Below are 18,417 nucleotides of genomic sequence, written 5' to 3'. Positions count from 1 at the left end.
CATACACATTTAAAAAAGTAATCTTCAAACTTTTTTTTCACAAGTGAATCTTGCCACTATAAAGGCACATGGAAGCATGTGATCAATGCCTGAAAAACCTTTATTCATGTGGAAAAAGATTGGATTTTTGGAGAACCCAGGCTTCAGGACAACTAGGATAATGACACTGTCTGGGCCGGATGTTCTCAAATCTGCAGCTGCAGTGTTGATCTGTGTTTGCAGAGCAGATGGAGTCCATCTGCAGACGTGGCAGACAGATCAGATGTTTTTAACTCTTTGTTTGTTTGGGAAGGAGCATATAACCTCCTGTGTGGATTCTGATCCTCTTCCTCTGATGATGGATTCATGTCTTTACTCTTGCTTCAGACTCTTAAGCTGACGTGTTCCTGCAGAAGAACCTGTTTGGAGCCAGTTTTAGATACCGGCTGACTTTCACTTCTGCATTTGATTGTCAAAAAAGAAAAAAACATATTCATTCACTGCAAGCAGAGGGCTGTAAAAGTTGAAAGATTTCTGAAAAAATTGTATTTATTCCAATTCTACTAAGGCTTTCATGAAAAAGAGAGAAAATAGAATAGAAATGTAACAGTCGGTTGCAAAAGGGGCATTTATTTTGGAGTAGTGAAAGTGGTTTGATGGACCAAGTTTTTTTAATGTTTTGTGCATCTGTTCATGCAAAGATCTTTGTTATTCCATTATTGTTTCACAGGAGGGAAGCTAAGCTAAAATGCAGAAGCAGCGTAAAAATGTGCATGTTCACTACTTCTATTTTAGCACAGTTTTTTGCGGTTTGAAGTAGTTTGTGTGACATCCATAGATCTTAGGGAAACTGACTCAGGAGCTTCATCTCTGACTCTACAGGCTTCAGTTAGGGTCTAAAAAGGTTCCCTCTGAACTCTGGTTGCAGATGAATTCTGGTGCGTTCACTTCAATGTGACCAGAAGAATCAATATTAGAGCAGAAACAATGAAGTAAAGGCTATCAAAAAGACTGAAAATGTCTGATTGGTATCGGGAAGTACAGCATCAGAGTTTATTAGTAAGAGGACTTTCCGGGTTTCTACTTTCTGTGTTTGCCAGTCCTGGTCAGAGCTGGTTTCAGTTGTAGGAACTGCGTGCTTTTTCTCCTGCTGTGGTCCACTTTAGTTGTTGGTACTTCCTTGAGAGAGCTACGTGTGAAAGCAAACCCAAAAAAGGGGCAGCACTATTAAGCTATTTGGAATAAGTCTTCAGGACTTCTCCAGAGTCACAGAGATTTGTTTTAGAGCTTTGGGAAAAAGTGCGTAATTATGAAGTCTGTAAACATTTGTTTAATTTTTCCTAGAAACTAGATGTGAGTGATGGATAAGGAGCTTTATGGATGCACTTGGAGAAAGGAACAGGTCCGTTGGTTTGAATCAAAAATATCAAACAAACATGAAGCTGACAGACTTCTGATCTTGGTCGTAAGGTATATATTACTGCTGCTGCAACATAATTTGAAAAAAACATTTTTTTTTGTCGTGATATTATCTTTTTTAGAAGACCGTTTTCCCTCACTACACCACGGCTCATCTCTCATAGTCTCGCTGTTCAGATTTTTTTCAGTGCAATTTTGCATTGGCTGCGTCTTCTTCATGTCTCTTATACAGAATGCTTTCAGTTTACCACATTTACAAATCAATGGTCATGATCAGATTTTTGCATTTCATTCTATAATACTCGACTTGACTTGATCCAGGACAATCGGATGTTTCTAAGGGTAAAAGTCTCCAAAGAGAAGAAGGAAAGTAGGTGTGCTGGTGTGCAGTTCTGAATCGTTGGACCTGCTGAAAGTTCGGGATGACCTCAATAAATGCAAACTTCATTTCAAGAAGGATTATGGGAGTTTATGGTGTCTGTGTAACTTTGAAGGAGACCGTTCTTTCTTCATCCTCTGTCTAGTTTCAGTTCCACGTCCGGCTTCAATGAGTCTTCCAGGGAAAGAGGAACAGAGGAGTTCTGAGCAAGCATTCAGGGGCAGTTTTCAGGGGTCCTGTTGCCGGGTGTTGATCCACATGTATCCGTGTGGTCTGGTGCCTCCTTCATGCTGTGGTCTGAACTCGGCCACTGGGTGACTTCCTGCATTTTAATAGTATTCCAGTTGGGGATATGAGCAGGAATAATTCCGCCGTCCTCGGCGAGCTTCAGCTCTCTGGTCTCTGTCATGTTGTAAATGTTCTGTCCATGTTCACTATTTTAAAAGTTTGTTTTATGAGCAATTTGTAGTGTGAGGTCAAAAATGATCTGATCAGCGACCTTGATTACAAACTGCCCGCCACCACAGTTTGTGAGAGAATAAAGTACATAAATAAATAAATTGTCTTATTTCTCATCACAAGATGGCGGCAGCGCTTTAGCCACTCCCACTAAATGTCGTTTGTGCGCTGCGATGCAGTTAGCACCTCGTTAAGCTGAGCGGCGTTCAGGAACATTTGACCTACTTTTGAGATGTGATGATGACCACCAACGCTGGGGGACAATCTATTCCATGAAACAACAACAACAAACACCAAGAATGTTCAATACACAATTGAGAATGAGTCACATGATGGAGCCTGGAGAGTGTTCTGATGAAACATCACACTTTGACGCTTTGTTTTATACACAATTAAAACAACTGTGTATGACTAAGACTTATAAGTAGAGAACAAGAATATTCAGAGTAAGATAACATTGATTTAATACTTTTTCTTTTTAACCAACTCTGAACGTTTTTAGTTTTTTTTTTAACACATTCTTGTAGCCTTTTTTGATGATGGAGAGCACATATAAACAAAATTAATCTTAAAATAGAATTTCTGAGTATTTCTTTATTCAGATCATTGACAATCAGGAGCAGATGAAAATGTGCTGTTGGAAGAAAATCGTGTGTGTGACGTAGAAAAAACTGGGCGGGGTCACAAGTTCCCTGCTCCGCTCCATTCTAATGCATCGGCTTGCAGACAAATAGATCCATGTACGTCTTTGTTTTCTTCTTCCGAACTGGCATCTGGCTTAAAACTGTACGGCTAGATCGCTCCAATTGAGAGCTCTCAGCAATGAGGAGAAAAGTGGAGACAAAGTCGCCCCACATCAACAGTCACAACTCGAGTTTCTAATGAAGTCCTGCCGCTCTGCTGAAACTGTCCTAGAAAACTGCACAGGTTTTTTTGATTTAAGCTAAAAACATAATCTCAATGAGACAATCATCAATTAAAGGAACCTCGTACTAATTTAGATGATGCTGCAGTTTGAACAGGTGTCTGGGTGACTCCAGTTGTTCATATTCTGACTTATTTAAGGTCTTTCTTGAACACATTTCTCCTAAACTTGCTGCAGGAACACAGACATGAATGTAGATCTTGGAGAAGATGGACTCAAAAGGCCTCACAGTTCTCTGTTTTCTGTGACATTCTGTGTCTGCAAACATTGGTTTTGTCCCGCAGAGCTTCTGTTTTGTACAGAACGTGCTCCTCAGGCCCACGTCTCCTTCAGCTCGGTTCCTCTGCAGCTGCATGGCTGTTTCGGTTTCCATGAGTTCTGGTTTGGGTTTGGACCTGCGCCTTGACAGCTGGTGTGGATGTCTCAAAGGAAACTCGGAGGAAGCTGCCCTGCTGTGGGCTGTCAAAGGGGTGGGAGGGAGAGGTTGTCACATGATCCTCTTTGGCTTCAAGTCAAAGTTTAGCTTTAAAGTAGAACAGCAGAAGGATGTTTTATTATTTAAAGGATTAAGGAGCGCCTCTAACCTTTCTGTTGTTACTTATTTACACACAAAGGTGCCTCTCTGAATCTGATCCCAGGTGGAAAAAAATTTCCTTGGACTTACACTCTTAAACAGAAGATGAGCACAGAGATGATAAACAGTTTTTGCGTTTCTGACTGAATATGTCATCCTGGAAGCCGATTCACTGAAGTGTCTTGAACAAAGCCAGAAACCAAAGTCGCTGCTGACAGGATAATCAAAGCCTTGAGATTTAAGGAGACTCCTTCTGCTCAGCTGGAGCTTCAGACTCTCATCTCTTAGAGCAGGCATGTCAAACTCAGTTTGGCTCTGGGGCCGGATCCAGACTTTCTGTTCTCAGGTGGGCCGGATCAGTAAAAGAATGTCAACTCCAACTATTTAGCTTTGTTTTTCAGTACTATGCTTTATCATTCAGCCCAAATTTGTAGCCTACCCTACATATTATAATCACGGATGACAAGGGATCTGTTCTACGCACAACACATTTATTCACAAACAATGGAGAAAAAAATGATTTTCATGTTTGGCATTGAATGTGTTAACAACTGGTTTATTTTAACAGTTGAGTGAATGCAGTTTTACACCTGAACCAACTCACCACACTAAACAAACTCAAGTGGGAGCTATGAAAAAAATGTTTTTCCTTAATTATCATACTGCTTTGAAATAATAATAAATAAAAATATATAATAATAAATAAAAATACCAAATAAAAGTTTTAGCAGTGCATGGGCAATAAGATTAGACTACATCAGCTCAAACTACTAGGCTGGGCCTACTGAAGATGAGAATATACTGCAAAATATTAATTGTCTTTAATATGAAACCAGATTAATCTTATTTTTATTGATCTGTATTTATGAGTGCAAACAAATGTCATGTCATCACACTGTTTTCTCTCTCTCACTGCACTCCTGCAGTCTTGGCATCTTTTTGCCTTTACAAGTGCGTTGATATCAGGTGTCAAATCCTGAGTAGCAGCACATTTAACAATGTCATTCAAGTGTTCATTTGTTACCGAGGTGAAGTTAGTTTTACGTTGGATATTCAACAGACATTCGGTCAGGGTAAACCTCGCACGCTCACGGGGTCCGGGTCCAGTGCAACTCCGAGAGCAGTGCTCTATCTGTCGAATATCCAACGTAAAACTAACTTCACTTCCGTTCATTAGTTAACCTTGAGCGCTGCTTTGTTTTATTATTGTTCATCACAGAGAACACCTGTTCACAAACTTAAGTAAGTCCCAAACATGGAGAGAACCTTTGCAGCCACGGCTGTTAATTTGGGGTAACCTGGCACAAGAAACTGATAAAACGTATCCAATCCCACGGACCCAAATTTATCCTTCATAGCGGAATCGCACTGCAAGTCAATAAGCTCGAGCTGAATGTCAGCTGGCACATCAGAAGGCTTCACTGTAAATGGCGAGCGGAAAAAGACGAATTTGTTCTCAAGTTCACTGAAAACCTGAAACCTCCGCTCAAACTCTCGCAGCAAATCTGTTATGTTGTCTTTATATTTATCCAAATCTGGACGATCCGGTGCCTTCGGACGCCTGGTACTAACTCGTGTCAGTGCCGCATGCTGGACGTGAGCTCTTTAACACATTTACTGCCCTCTAGCGGCCGGAGGGAGCATTTGGTTTGTATTTATTTTAAAAAATCATAACTTTTGATAGAAATGAGCTAGTGACTCGCTTCTTTTTTTGACATACTCAGAAATTTATGACGGGCCGGATTAAATCATCCAATGGGCCGGGTCCGGCCCGCGGGCCGTATGTTTGACATGCCTGTCTTAGAGGGTTCCACATGTTTGGATGTTTGACACACTAAACCAGGCGGAATCGACTCCAAACAGCTGAAGCTTTTATGCTTTAGTCACAACTGCCCTTATGGGTAGATGCAGTTTAAAATGGACAAATCTGTATGGGGAACAGGCGAGAAATTTTAGGACCGTAGACTTCTGTAAACCGGTAGAGCAGGGAGTCGAACTCAATGGCACAGGGGGCCAAAATCCAAAACACACCTTAGGTCACGGGCCGAACAGGATAAATATTTATTGAACACACTTAAACTAAATTTTTCAAACTTTAAGAACATAACGTTTTAACATAACTTATGTCTTATACAAGTGCATTGAACTATAACGCCGGATTCACACTGCACACGGAAGGGGCGCGGAACGGAGACCCCTTCAATTCGCCACCCGTGTTAATCTATAGTGTAGTCTGTGGTTCACACCAGCTCGCACCGTGCAGCGATCGTTTCGCCGTCTGGTCTATTTTTTTACACAAGCCGCGAGTGATCAACGTCAACTCTTGCAGGAAGTTACGGCAAGACACGAGAAAATTTGCTCAGTTTTCAAAATCTATCCAAATTTTCACAATAAAATACTACACAGTAAAACACACAAGCGCAACACACAAAAACAGACAGAAACACGCATACATACACTGATCAACGCAGTTGGTCGATTGCTGGGGGGGGATCTTAAAACACAATCAAGGAGAGAGAGGCAGAGAACAGTTGGCGGCAAGTCAAGATCAACGTCGTATTTTTTTTATAAGATTATTTACCCATGATGGCAAAAAAAAAACAAAAACACAGCTGGGCACAAACGCCTGTTGACCGTCGCGGAAAAATACGTGTCTGATGTGAACTGGAGGTGAAGTGGATACTGCGCACACTCCACCCACCCTCCACTTCACAGTGTGAACCAGGTGTCAGGTGCAAGGTGCATCCTTCAGGTGTCCTATGGGCACTTGTGTATCACGTGGATACCCCGTGTGTGCAGCATTTGCGTTTGGTCAGTAAGGAGCCAGTCTGCACACCTCCATGATGGCTAGAGCGTGGTGTTAGGTTAGGCTGTACAACAGCAACACCCATGAGTCATAAGTGCATGGAACTCACATTATCCTTACAAGAATTCCTGATACATTTACCACATGGACGACTATAGTATAGTCCATTTTCATGACGTCCCTTAAGGTGGTTGTCCACTTCTCTTTTGGAGCCTCAAACTGTCTTTGGAACCCACAAATCTGCACCGGTTAACCCGAAGATAGTGAATGATACTCTCTTCCCTCGGTGACTGATCTATTTCCATTGAAACAAAAACTCTCGATTCAACCGATTTTATTTCTTCCAATTTACAGAAAATTTAAAAACGCACGATTTGGATGAACTTCTAGCTTAACTTCTGATCTCTCTGACCACACATCTTTAGGAGGAACTCTTAGTTCGACAGAAACATTTTGGGGGCTGTTCATTGACATGAGGAGAAACAGAACCTTTTACAGGAAAGTGACAGCAGGGATACATGCTCTGGACCCTCTGTGTCCCGTGACACTTTCAGATTAATCTTAATTGTCATATCTTAACACACATGGATGTGGTTGTGGTTGCAGAAGTGTCATGTTGCTGCCACTAGGTGGCAGGCTCCAAGTTGTTGTTTTTTTTCCCCACTTTTCTGTGTTGTTCTTTTGTCTCTGCAGACAGAGATCTTTTGTTTGGGATGAAATAATGAGGGCTGCTCAGTGCAGCTGCACTCTTGGCGTCTTTGTTTTAAAGATATTGGTTCTCTGTGCTGGAAATGTTTGTTTGTTGTCCATCCTGGCTCCATCTTAGCCCCAACTCTGCGAACAAAAAACAATCTTCTTTTGGAAAAACTGCATCTGTTTCTGTGAACTTTTAGAGCTTATTTTTAGCAGTTGGCCTGTAATATATTTATATTCAACCAAAATATTAACATTATTAACAAAAAAGTGTTTTAATAGAAAAGATGAATGCATAAAACTTAAACCTTGTCATCTCATCTGCATTACAATTATTGCTGGAATGATAATTACATGAAAAATTGTCTTAACAAAAGCATCCTGCTAAAAATAAGCTAAATGTTGATGAATAAGAATATAAATTATATGACTTTATAAAAATGCTAAATTCATTTTAAAAGGCTAAATTAGTTAAAAAGAAAATGATTTCTAAAGTAAAAACAATACATGGTAAAATGGGAAATTGCGTAATAAAAACCAATTTTTAATTGTTTCAAATGCTGGCCTATTGGAGTAAAAATGTAACTTTATTTAGTTTTTAAGAAGTCAAAATAATGATAAACAGTTTTAATAATGTGGCAGGAAATGTGCTACAATTTTGAACTTATTTTAAGACTAAATAAAATGTTACAGGTTATTTTGTATTGCTGTAAAGATGCAAAATAATGTGAAAAAAGTAAATTCAATGCTAAATCTGCTGCCTAATTTTTAAAATCTATTGCTAAATTCAATGTTAAATCCAGTTCCAACTCTGTCACTAAATTAACTGCTAATTTTAGTGTTAAATCTAATGTTTATTTCCATTCTATCATATCCGTGACCTCAGAAATAAATGTTGGATTCTTCATCATATCAGTGATATGCACATGGGTTCATCTCATTTTATAGTGTTTACTTTTAATGTTGGTTTGAATGAACATTGATTATAAACAATGAGGGCTGATGAATATCTTTTATTTTTTTTTTATTCAGGAGCCTGTTTTCTAGGAAATCCAAAGAGCCTAAGGCAGCATCCCACAATGCATCAGGGTGGCGACTGTTTGGAAAGACGGCAGCGAGAGAGGATGATCAAAGCCCAGACCTTTGCTCTGCCGCGACGATGCAGCAGGTTGGTGTTTTACAGACTTCTGCTCCTCTGTGTCTGTGAGGCGTTTGTTACAGCCAGACAAAAGCACGAGTCTGCTGACAAGTTCATGTGTTTTAGAGGAAAGCGTTGTGGAGGAAGCTTTCTCTGCAAAGTCAGGGCAGGAGGTAACTCAGAATAAGAGCTCAGCTTCTGGTGTGATGCAAACGTCCTCTGAGGGTTCTGACTGACCTGAGAACAGCTCCAGGGAGTCTCAGCGCAGCGACTAAACAGTTTGACCTCTATGATGGATGAGGACGCTCTGATGAGCTGCTGGGGTTTATCCACCCTGAACTTAAAGGTTTGCAGTGACACAGACAGGGTTGCATAAAGGAGAGAAGTTATCTTTCTTTTCATACATTTTCTTAACTTCTAAAAGATGCAGTCAGAAGGGGTGGGGGGGGGGTCTCTGTGAAGATGGGGGCTTATATTAGAGACTAAATTGTTGCAGAAGCTGCACTAAAATGCTGCATCTGGTCGACCTTTGACCCGATTAATGGCTTCTGAGAAGCGTTTTCTGGCATGATGCTAATAACGTTAGCCTGCATCTGTTTTGTTGGAACATGGGAGGGGATGAGACTCCTAAAAGGATTTACCGAGAGGATGTGGTTGCTAAGCAACCAGAACTGAGCGCCTGCTGTGGAGGGAGGGGGTGGTGGTTCACACAGAGCTGCTGCTATCCTGCAGAGCAGCTGCACTCTGCTGCACACAGATGCTAATTTACATGTCTTTGTGAGGACTCCTCCATCCTCAAACAAACCTGAAGCACAAACTGCAACAAGAGTGAGCTTTGACACCCTCATCGGAGGGGCGGGGGGGTTAAAGTCATCAGACTGTGTTTGTTTTCCTCTCAGGCCTGAAATCCATTTTCACATCCATCATTCAGCAGGAGCTGACAGGAACCACCTGCTGCCTCACACTGATGGAGCCCCCCCCCCATGTCAGCTGTCCCCCCCAGCTCGCTCTGTAGTAGGGTCACATTATTTTTGAACAGAGGGGGGTCCAGATGTGGTTATCATGAGTCGGACACTCATCTGTGGAGGAACATGTAGTGCAAAGGAAGGAAAAGAAGAAAGAACGGGAAAAGTAGGGCGGAGGAGGAAGAGGAAAGAGGGAGAAGTGACAGAGAGCAAAAATCCTAATTTTAGCTTTAATTCAGCTTAAACCTCAGAATTAAAACTTCTGCAAGAAACTACTGGGTTTGAGAATTTAGAAAGAAAATGGTAAAAAAAATGTGAACTTCACATTAAATTCCCACTCTGGTCATCTTTTGATCTATTGTAAAAGCTTTCACAGTGCTCCTTTCCTTTTGGTTGTGTTGTTTTTAGCCAAAATAAAAAAAAAAAACTGTCGATTTCCAGGACATACTTTCTGCAGACCAGCAGTGTTTTATTAGAAATTTGCCTCTGAGCTGTGGTGGGAACCGTATACGGCCATGAACAGTATTTTCTACGTCACAAATAAGATATTTTTCAAACATAATTTATTCACAATAATTTAATTAAATAAATACTCAGAAAAATTGTTTTTAGCGTAATTTTCTGTATTTGCGTCCTCAATCAGAAACATGTCAAACACATTTTTTTTTAATGGAGGGTGTTCTTAAAGCATGTCTTCAGTTTTAGATGAGCCTCTTTGGGGTCATTTTGGGTCAGCTGCTCTGCTGTTCGTCATGAGCGGATCTTCATCTCAAGTCTTCCTCAGTGTGGAAGCTGGTCTGGAGGTTTTTCTGTTAAATGTTCTCAGAAATCAATCATTTCCTAACATCGTCACGCATCAGATCTGGTCTGGATCTGCTTCCTCAGAGTTTTGCAGAGATGAGGATCAGGAAGTGAAGTTCCTGTGCTGGTCATGCTCTTCCTGTTGGCCACTTCCTGTAGGAGCATCAGATGTAAATAAAAGCTTGTCCCTGTCTTCCTTGAATCATTCTGGATGTTTTCTGGAATCCGACAGTTTACTGAACTCAGGTCTGAGTTCTCTATGAGTTTTAAAATGACTATATGAGTTTTAAATGACTATACATTTTTTTTAAAGATTTTTGCAGAATAATCTACATTTCCTGTCACTAAATCACACAACACACATTATTTCTGGATTTGGTTTTAAAGTGTTGTTTTAAAGTCTGTTTTCATAGTCACATAGCAGAATACCACTGATAGATCATGTGATGTCTGAACATTACTGCAAGGTAGAGCTGAGTGAGGAGCTCTGTCTCCCTCTGCTGGCCATGTTCAGTAATAAAGGTGCTGAGACAGCCTTCAGCACAAACTGAACATCTATTCATTAGTCTGTTTGAACTGGATTAACCTCATTTCACATTTTGATCAGAATATTTCGATTTACTGTGAAGAACTCAAAATGTATTAATATATCTTTGAGGATGTTAGTTTAAACATGTAAACCCTTTAACACCAGACCTTCAGCTCTTGTGCTGTTCTTTCTACTACTGCAAGTTTTCAACAGTTTAGCAAATGAATGTACCTTCAGTAGATTCTGAGGCTGAGAAAAGCAGCTTATGCAGCACTTTATGTTACTAATATGTTGCGCATTGGTGCAAAGCCGATATGAAAAGCCGCTTTTCTCAGTGTCAGAATCAACTGATTCACGTTTATCACATAAATGGTTGAAAATTTACGATATGTTAAAGTGTATGTTAGTAAGGTGTCTCCTGCAACTTCCCCAATTTACCCCAATATTGTATATAAGGGCTCCACTCCTGTAAAACATTGCACATCAGTGCAAAGCTGCTTCTCTCTGCTTCAGAATCCGCTGCAGTTGTGTTAATTGTGTAAACAGTTGAAGAGTTACGGTAGTTGAAATAACATAAAACTGCAGTTTCCTGCTTTGCTGGACTTTTTCCTTGGAGTAATGGACAGATGGGCAGTCAAAAATCTGAGAGTCTCCATGTCATTTGGAGTGCCTCAGGGTTGGATTCTTAGACTTCTGCGGTTCAGCCTATAAACGCTCTCCTGGGTTTAATCATACTTTGTCGTGTTTCAGCTATGGAGACAAAATTCAGCTTTATACAGCTGTGTCACTAAAGAGCAATGTCCCATTCATCTGTGCTGCTGCTTTTCTTTATTAAAATCAGGAGTAGATGAAGAAATTCCATTTGAAAAATGTTAAATTTATTGTTTGCTCTGCATATTTGTTGCACCTGGAAGCTAGCAGGAGAGTGGGTAAACAGAAGGCAATAAGGAGAGTAAAGGGGGGGCGGGGGTTGCTCCAGGCCAACAGTCCCGCACACAAACTAGGGGTAAATTTCTAATGAGCTCCTGCCATTCTGCAGAAACTATGTCCTAGAAAACACAGATTTTTAAGATTCTGGCCACAAACAGCTCCGTCATAATTAAAAGATCAACGGGAAAGCTTTTAAAATAGATCAATAAAAGATCGGAGTGGAATTTTTAGCAACAACTGACAAATTTTTTGGTTTTAGAAAATAATAAGAGCGCAGGGAGTTGCAATGCAGATCTCTTGAGGAATTGAGACCAAAGTTTCAGGTGGAAATCTTGGGGTCTTAATAGACGAGGAGCTGAGCTTCATTAAAGTCTCATCAAAACCAGTTTTTTTACCGTGAGCGTCAGATCTCATCTCCAGGTTCAGCCAAACAATACATTTAACCTTCTTCTCCGGAATCCACCGTCTTCCTGAAATGCACTAACAGAGAGGAAGCTCTTCAGCCGTCTCACCATTCCTCGTTTTGTGTTTAAAGCAGGAAGAAGAGAATGACTCTCCATCTTCTCAGCCCCCCCTGGCGGCAGGACGGAGGAAGAATCTGGACTTTGAGCCTCTGTCCACCACAGCTCTCATTTTGGAGGACCGGCCCTCGTGAGTGGACCCATCATTTTATGTCCTAAAGCTAAACAGAATTAAAAAAAAAACGTTTGTGCATCCTGCAGCAACCTGCCAGCCAAGTCCATGGAGGAAACTCAGAGGCACAAGCAGGAGTACGAGGAGATGGTAGCAGGAGCCAAGAGGAGAGGTATGCGTCAAAAAACCCAAACAAACTGAGAGATAGATGCCATCCATGTAAAACTAAACTCAGCTTTGAATCCGTCCATCAGAGATGAAAGAAGCTCAGAGGAAGAAGCGTCAGATGAAGGAGCGCCACAGACAGGAGGACAGCATCTCCAACGCCATGGTGGTGTGGAACACCGAGATCCTGCCGCACTGGGACAGCATGTGAGCGACAAAGCTTCAGCATTCTGAAACTGATTCATTTCCTCACCTATCAGAACGGAGAGTTCAGATGTTTGTAAAAACCTCTGGAGACTTGTTGAAGACAGAAACTTTCAATGAGAGTTAATGAAAGTTTATTAAATATACATTAAAAAAATAGATTTTTGTTCAATAAATATACTTCAGAAATCATCCATAGAATGTTAAAATAGTTCTGGATTTTTGTTACTAAAAATATATATTTGTTTTAACATTTTAAATGTTCTTCATTTCTGGAGAAAAATCCTGGAGAATTGTTCAAACATTTCAAATCATGATTTGCATTTAAATGAAGAATCTATTCGTTTCAGACAGAAAGTAATTATTCAAGCAGCATAAAACAAAAAAAAAAAGAATCCTAGACTTTGATTTTTACTTTTGTTGTTTGTGTTTTCTTGATTTCCACACCAAACATCATCATTCTGAGTCTTCCTGTCAATGTAAATAAAAGTGACCACAGACATAAAAGGCTGAAAAGTTCATAATCTAGATTTCACCATCACATGACTTGGTGAAAAAAATATTTTGATTTCAAGGGTTGCTTTTTTAAATAGGGAGGGATTTAAAAAATGTACTGTTCCATATTTCAGTGTGTCTCATTGCACACGTTTTGGTGCAGGAAGGCAACTCGACGCGTCCGGGAGCTTTGGTGGCAGGGGCTTCCTCCCAGCGTCAGAGGAAGAGTGTGGAGCCTCGCCATCGGCAACGAGCTGAACATCACACCAGGTACACAAACGTTTACTATTAAAAAAAAAGAACAAAACGAACAAAAATAGTTTGAATCAGAGCCAGAGGTTCCCTTTATAGGAGGAATTATCTTCAGTTGCGTAAGTAAAAGTGGCCAACAGGGGGTGCTAAAGGCAACACATCGCTTCCTTCTTAAAAATAAAAAAAAACCTTCACCACCTCATCCTTAAGTTGTTTCTGTCTCTTTATCAAAAATTGAGGACTAGTGAAGGGAAATTATTACTTTATATTAGTACCTTCAATTTGATCTCTTCTTTAAGATTAAAATTAGCCAATAGAAACTTCATAAACCTATTTAACAAAGAGGGAAAAATGGATTTGCTTCCTTTATATTTAGGTCACAAATTAAAGGCTAAACTCTTGATAAAAACATGGTGCAATCCAGTGATTTCAAGCATTTGTTGTTTGCCTTTTCTTGATATGATACTAATAAACTGCTTCTGTTTATATGAATTAACCTGCTGACTTTGTTTCTGTGCAGAACTCTATGAGATCTTCCTGTCCAGAGCCAAAGAGAAGTGGAGAAGTTACAGTGAGACCAGTTCAGTCAACGACAGCGAGAGCGGTACGCCGTCACTTCACTTCCTTTACATGAGCTGGCAGTTTCTGCTGATAACATAAATGTAAAATATACATTAAAGGTGTTTCAAGTTAAAGCACAACAGATCTTCTGAGTTAAGATCAAAATATGAAAAAAAGAGAAATGTGTCCCACAAACCTGCACACCTGAATGGATTTTTAAAATGATGTAATAGATCTAATTTATAAAGAATAATTAACTAAACAACATTTAACATAATGCAACATATAATAAATTAGTCATAAAAGTGAAAAACAGAGGGTATTATGGGTAAAAAGAAGCTAACTATCTGAAAAGTGTTGAAAGCTTCCTATTGACTTTTATTTGTATGAGTGCTTATTTAAAATTGTTTTCATCTCGTATTATTGTGAAATGTGTAGAGGTTGAAAAACTCAAAGTTTAAAAAACTCTTTGGTCAGATGGAGGAGCGTCTCTGGCCGACAGGGAGTCCAGCTTGGACCTCATCAAACTGGACATTTCCAGAACATTCCCCTCCCTCTTCATCTTCCAGAAGGTATCTGCATCTCATGAATGAGTTTGACACATCAGTGCAGGTCATGTGACCCTCGACCCTTTCCTCCTGCAGGGCGGTCCGTACCACGACCTCCTCCACAGCGTGCTGGGAGCTTACACCTGTTACAGACCCGACATCGGCTATGTGAGTCATTCCAAACCCCAAAATGAAACTCTTTCATTTGACTTTTGTTTCAGGAAAATTGTTATAAACAATCACAAAGGAAAGGATTTAAAGTCCTCTTAGGACTATTTTTTTAAATAAAAAAGTTGTGTTTTAATTATGATTATGAAGTTTTTAACCAGAAGCATTGAGGAAAAAATCCTTCTTCTCTCTCAGGTTCAGGGCATGTCCTTCATCGCTGCTGTGCTCATCCTCAACCTGGAGGAGGCCGAAGCCTTCATCACCTTCGCCAACCTGCTCAACAAACCCTGTCAGATGGCCTTCTTCAGAGTCGACCACGACCTGGTACCAGATGCACCTTCCTCACTCCTCTTCCTACAATCTTTTCCTTTTCATAGCAAAACCTCTAAAGTTTCCTCATTGGCACAAACACTCAGTTCTGTTTCAGAGATGAAAGTGACAGAAGTTCTCTGTGTGTTTCAGATGCTGAAGTATTTTGCAGCCTTTGAGATTTTCTTTGAGGAGAATCTTCCTCGTCTGTTCAGTCACTTCCAGACCAGCAGCCTCACGCCGGACCTGTACCTGATTGACTGGTGAGTCCTGACTAAAACCCTGAGCTTTTCTATCAGTCATTCAAGACTTACAGCTATGGAAGTTCACTCTGATCAATTTTTGAACTATTTAAAAAGTGTTTTCAGTAGTCTTTTAGGTATCATTATGGTGTATGGTTTGGTGATTCCACTGTTTATGTTCTTTGGTTTAAGGTAACTTTTCAACCATTAATACGATCAATGTAGTTCTAGTAGATTTTGAAGGAGAAAAGCGGCTCGGTGAGCCGCTTTTCTCCTTCAAAATCTACTAGAATTACATTGATCGTATTATCGGTTGAAAAGTTACAGTATGTTAAAGATTTTTTGTTTAACCATTAAAGGGTTAATCATAATTTTCTTTAAATATGTCCTAAATCATCAGAAAAAAATACAAAACATAATAAAAACACCAATTTCAGCCTGAAAATTCAGTGTGTTTTTGATGCTTAAATTCTGAGCAGAGTGGGATGTCTGTCTCCCTCAGGATCTTCACCCTGTACAGCAAGTCGCTTCCTCTGGACGTGGCCTGTCGGGTGTGGGACGTCTTCTGCCGGGACGGCGAGGAGAGCCTGTTCCGGACGGGGCTGGGGATCCTGCGTCTGTACGAGGAGGTCCTGCTGCAGATGGACTTCATCCACATCGCCCAGTTCCTCAGCCGCCTGCCGGACGACCTGCAGCCGCACACGCTCTTCAGCGCCATGGCCAACACGCACATGATCAGCAGGAACCGCCGCTGGGCGCAGGTCGGCCTCGCTCTGACATTAGGGGGTGGGGCTTAACGGAAAACCTTGAGTGACGTGTCTGTCCTGTTTTAGGTGTTTTCTGCTCTGATGAAGGATGGAAACAAGGAGGCGGAGAAAGGCGGCAGCCCGGCTCTGAGGAGCTAACACCTGCTCCCCCATCTGAACATTTTCAAAGTGGTTGTTGGTTTAACTCCAGCAAGATTGTCAGTATTTCCCCACACATGAAGTCAGAGTCTTCTGCCTCCATGTTGGGAACCCCTCCCTAAAGACTTCTCTGTAGGTGCTAAAGGTTTTCTAACGGCTTCAACTTTATGGTTTGATCTTCTGCTCCCCCAGTACCCACTAGACTCACCAGCCAGCTCCATTCAAGTGGTTCCAGCTGAGGAGGATCTCCATCAGAGCGAGGATGAAGAACTGACTTTTTTTTTTATAGTCTGAGCCAACAGGAAGCGTAAGGAACCGCCACTCCCAGCACTTTAATCAGACGGGCGCCCCCTGTCTGCGGTCAGAAGGAAGTGAACTCAACAAAACGTCAAACTTCGGCCCCAATCACCAAAGATCGATCCGCAGAAGATCCGGCACACCAATATGAAGAATCTTCTCCACCAGATCTCACACTCCTGTTCATTCCACAGTTCACCTCCTTCTTTCCAAACTTATCAGGAATCACAGAAAAAAGTTTCCTTTCCAGAGTCTTCAGATGAAACCTGCAGCACTTATCTGATCATGAGCATTTGAGTGTTTCACAATAAAAGCTTGTTTCCAAAAAGGAGCTCAACCTTTTAGGGTAGAAAGCAGTTTTTTTTGTGCACCAAGAACCTTCAAGAAATAAAAAGTTTCTGATTTGAATCATTGAAAAAACAGGAAGTGTTTTTTTTCAAGGGAGAATCCACCTTAGTGTTGAAAGTGTTCTGATTTTTCACAAAATATTCATTTCACCTCCAAGCCACATTAAATGTTTATTTTTTTTTACTTTTATTAACTTTTCAAACTCTTACCATTTTTAAGGACGGAGCTGTTAAAAATGAGCTTCTTGGAGAATTAAAACTGTTTTTTTGTCCCTAAAATAATGAAAACAAAAAACATTTACCTTCATATAATAGTCCAATCAAGCAGAAAATTTGGAGTATTTTTCTTGGAGGCTCAGGGATTTTCACTTTAACGTCATAAAAGTGTTTCTGACCTCCTTCCTTGTGACTCCGCCCACTCTCGAGTGAAACCAGCAACTTTTTTTTGAGGTTTTGGATTGAAAAGCCTCTGTTGTCACTCAAAGTTGCGTGTTTGTCTCAACATAAATCTTTTGTTTTGGTAAAACGCATTGAAACGTCTGTAAACAAACAAGTTTACAGAGGAAACGTTGAATTTTCAAAATAAAACTGCACCATTATGTTCTTTGCCTCCTACACTTTTGCATCATGGATTAGTTTAAGCTTCTGTGTGAGGACGATAACGGTGCTGCAGCAAAGTCGCATTTCATCTTCAGTATTAGAAAACAAACTGGAGGAGAGAGCTCCTCTCTGATTGGAGACTTCAGCTTCACTGATCTGAGTCTGCAGGACACTACGCCGCAATAGATGTGTTTTCAGAGCCCAATCTGCTCTGTTTCTACATTTTTCCCTAGTGTTCCTGTTTGAAATAAAGACTTTATCAAGTAAAAGAATTGGAAGTTTTCTAAACAAAGTCAGTGTTGGACTCTTGTCTGCAGCGGTTAAGTGCAATATTATTATTGGCAGGTGTTGCCTACAGAGCCCTTTATGATTACCCAGAATCCTCAGTTGAAATACTCCTTGTACACTAAAACCAACTAACCTGTAGAGATCAGATGAGATTAACAGAGTTTGCTTCAAACATTCTTATTTAAATTTTTGTTACTGCTTCCTGTAAATCTGTGTAGTTTTTTTTTCTTTCTTCTGTCTCGTTTTTCTGGACTAACTTCAGTGTACAGTTCTTTTCATGATGCCTTACAGTTGATGTAAATAAACTGTATAAATGTTCTGTCTTTTCATATAACAGCCACTAGTTTGATGTGTAAATAAATGCCTCTTCAAACGACTCCCATCTCTGCCTAGAGTGCATCCTTATGCAGACGACACCCTGCTCTGTTTCAGCGCTGTCACAGAGGCACATGTGAGGGTGGGCTGGCCAAACACTGGCACCAACCTATAACCACCAGAGGCATGATGGGATTCAGTGTTTTGACTAAGGACGCTTAGACACATGGGTGAGCAAGGTGGGAATTGAACCTGCAATCTTCCAATCAGGGGTTGACCGCCCTATCACTGCACCACGGTTCTTCAACCCAGGGAGGATCTTTAGGGCTGTTGCTTTAGAGCATGAATCAAATCAAACTTTATTTGTATAGCACTTTTCCAACTCATATGTGCTTTACTTAAAAACATAATCAAATTTTAAAAACAAAAATTGGACATAAAATATGTATAGAACCTATGCAACCCCCCCAAACACACACACACCACGGTAA

The 18,417-nt window shown here is 40.6% G+C and overlaps 1 protein-coding gene across 1 annotated transcript in view; it reads left to right on the top strand.

The window, feature by feature from the left end:
- LOC112161932 (TBC1 domain family member 12) overlaps positions 1–17,988 on the top strand; it is a 19,949-nt gene extending 1,961 nt beyond the window's left edge. The window contains exons 2-13 of the mRNA XM_024297492.2: positions 8,267–8,402; positions 12,133–12,248; positions 12,320–12,402; positions 12,485–12,602; positions 13,258–13,364; positions 13,867–13,950; positions 14,385–14,479; positions 14,552–14,623; positions 14,819–14,947; positions 15,086–15,195; positions 15,677–15,935; positions 16,008–17,988. Of these exons, the coding sequence (XP_024153260.1) occupies positions 8,267–8,402; positions 12,133–12,248; positions 12,320–12,402; positions 12,485–12,602; positions 13,258–13,364; positions 13,867–13,950; positions 14,385–14,479; positions 14,552–14,623; positions 14,819–14,947; positions 15,086–15,195; positions 15,677–15,935; positions 16,008–16,079 (1,381 nt within the window). The 3' untranslated portion in view covers positions 16,080–17,988. The remainder of the gene's footprint in view (positions 1–8,266; positions 8,403–12,132; positions 12,249–12,319; positions 12,403–12,484; positions 12,603–13,257; positions 13,365–13,866; positions 13,951–14,384; positions 14,480–14,551; positions 14,624–14,818; positions 14,948–15,085; positions 15,196–15,676; positions 15,936–16,007) is intronic.
- The last annotated feature ends 429 nt before the right edge of the window (positions 17,989–18,417 follow it).

The sequence above is a fragment of the Oryzias melastigma genome, linkage group LG15 (genome assembly GCF_002922805.2).
Source record: "Oryzias melastigma strain HK-1 linkage group LG15, ASM292280v2, whole genome shotgun sequence".
In the NCBI taxonomy this organism is placed as follows: Eukaryota; Metazoa; Chordata; class Actinopteri; order Beloniformes; family Adrianichthyidae; genus Oryzias; species Oryzias melastigma.
The sequence above is the reverse complement of the archived record's forward strand: the minus strand, read 5'-3'. Positions and strand labels throughout refer to the sequence as shown.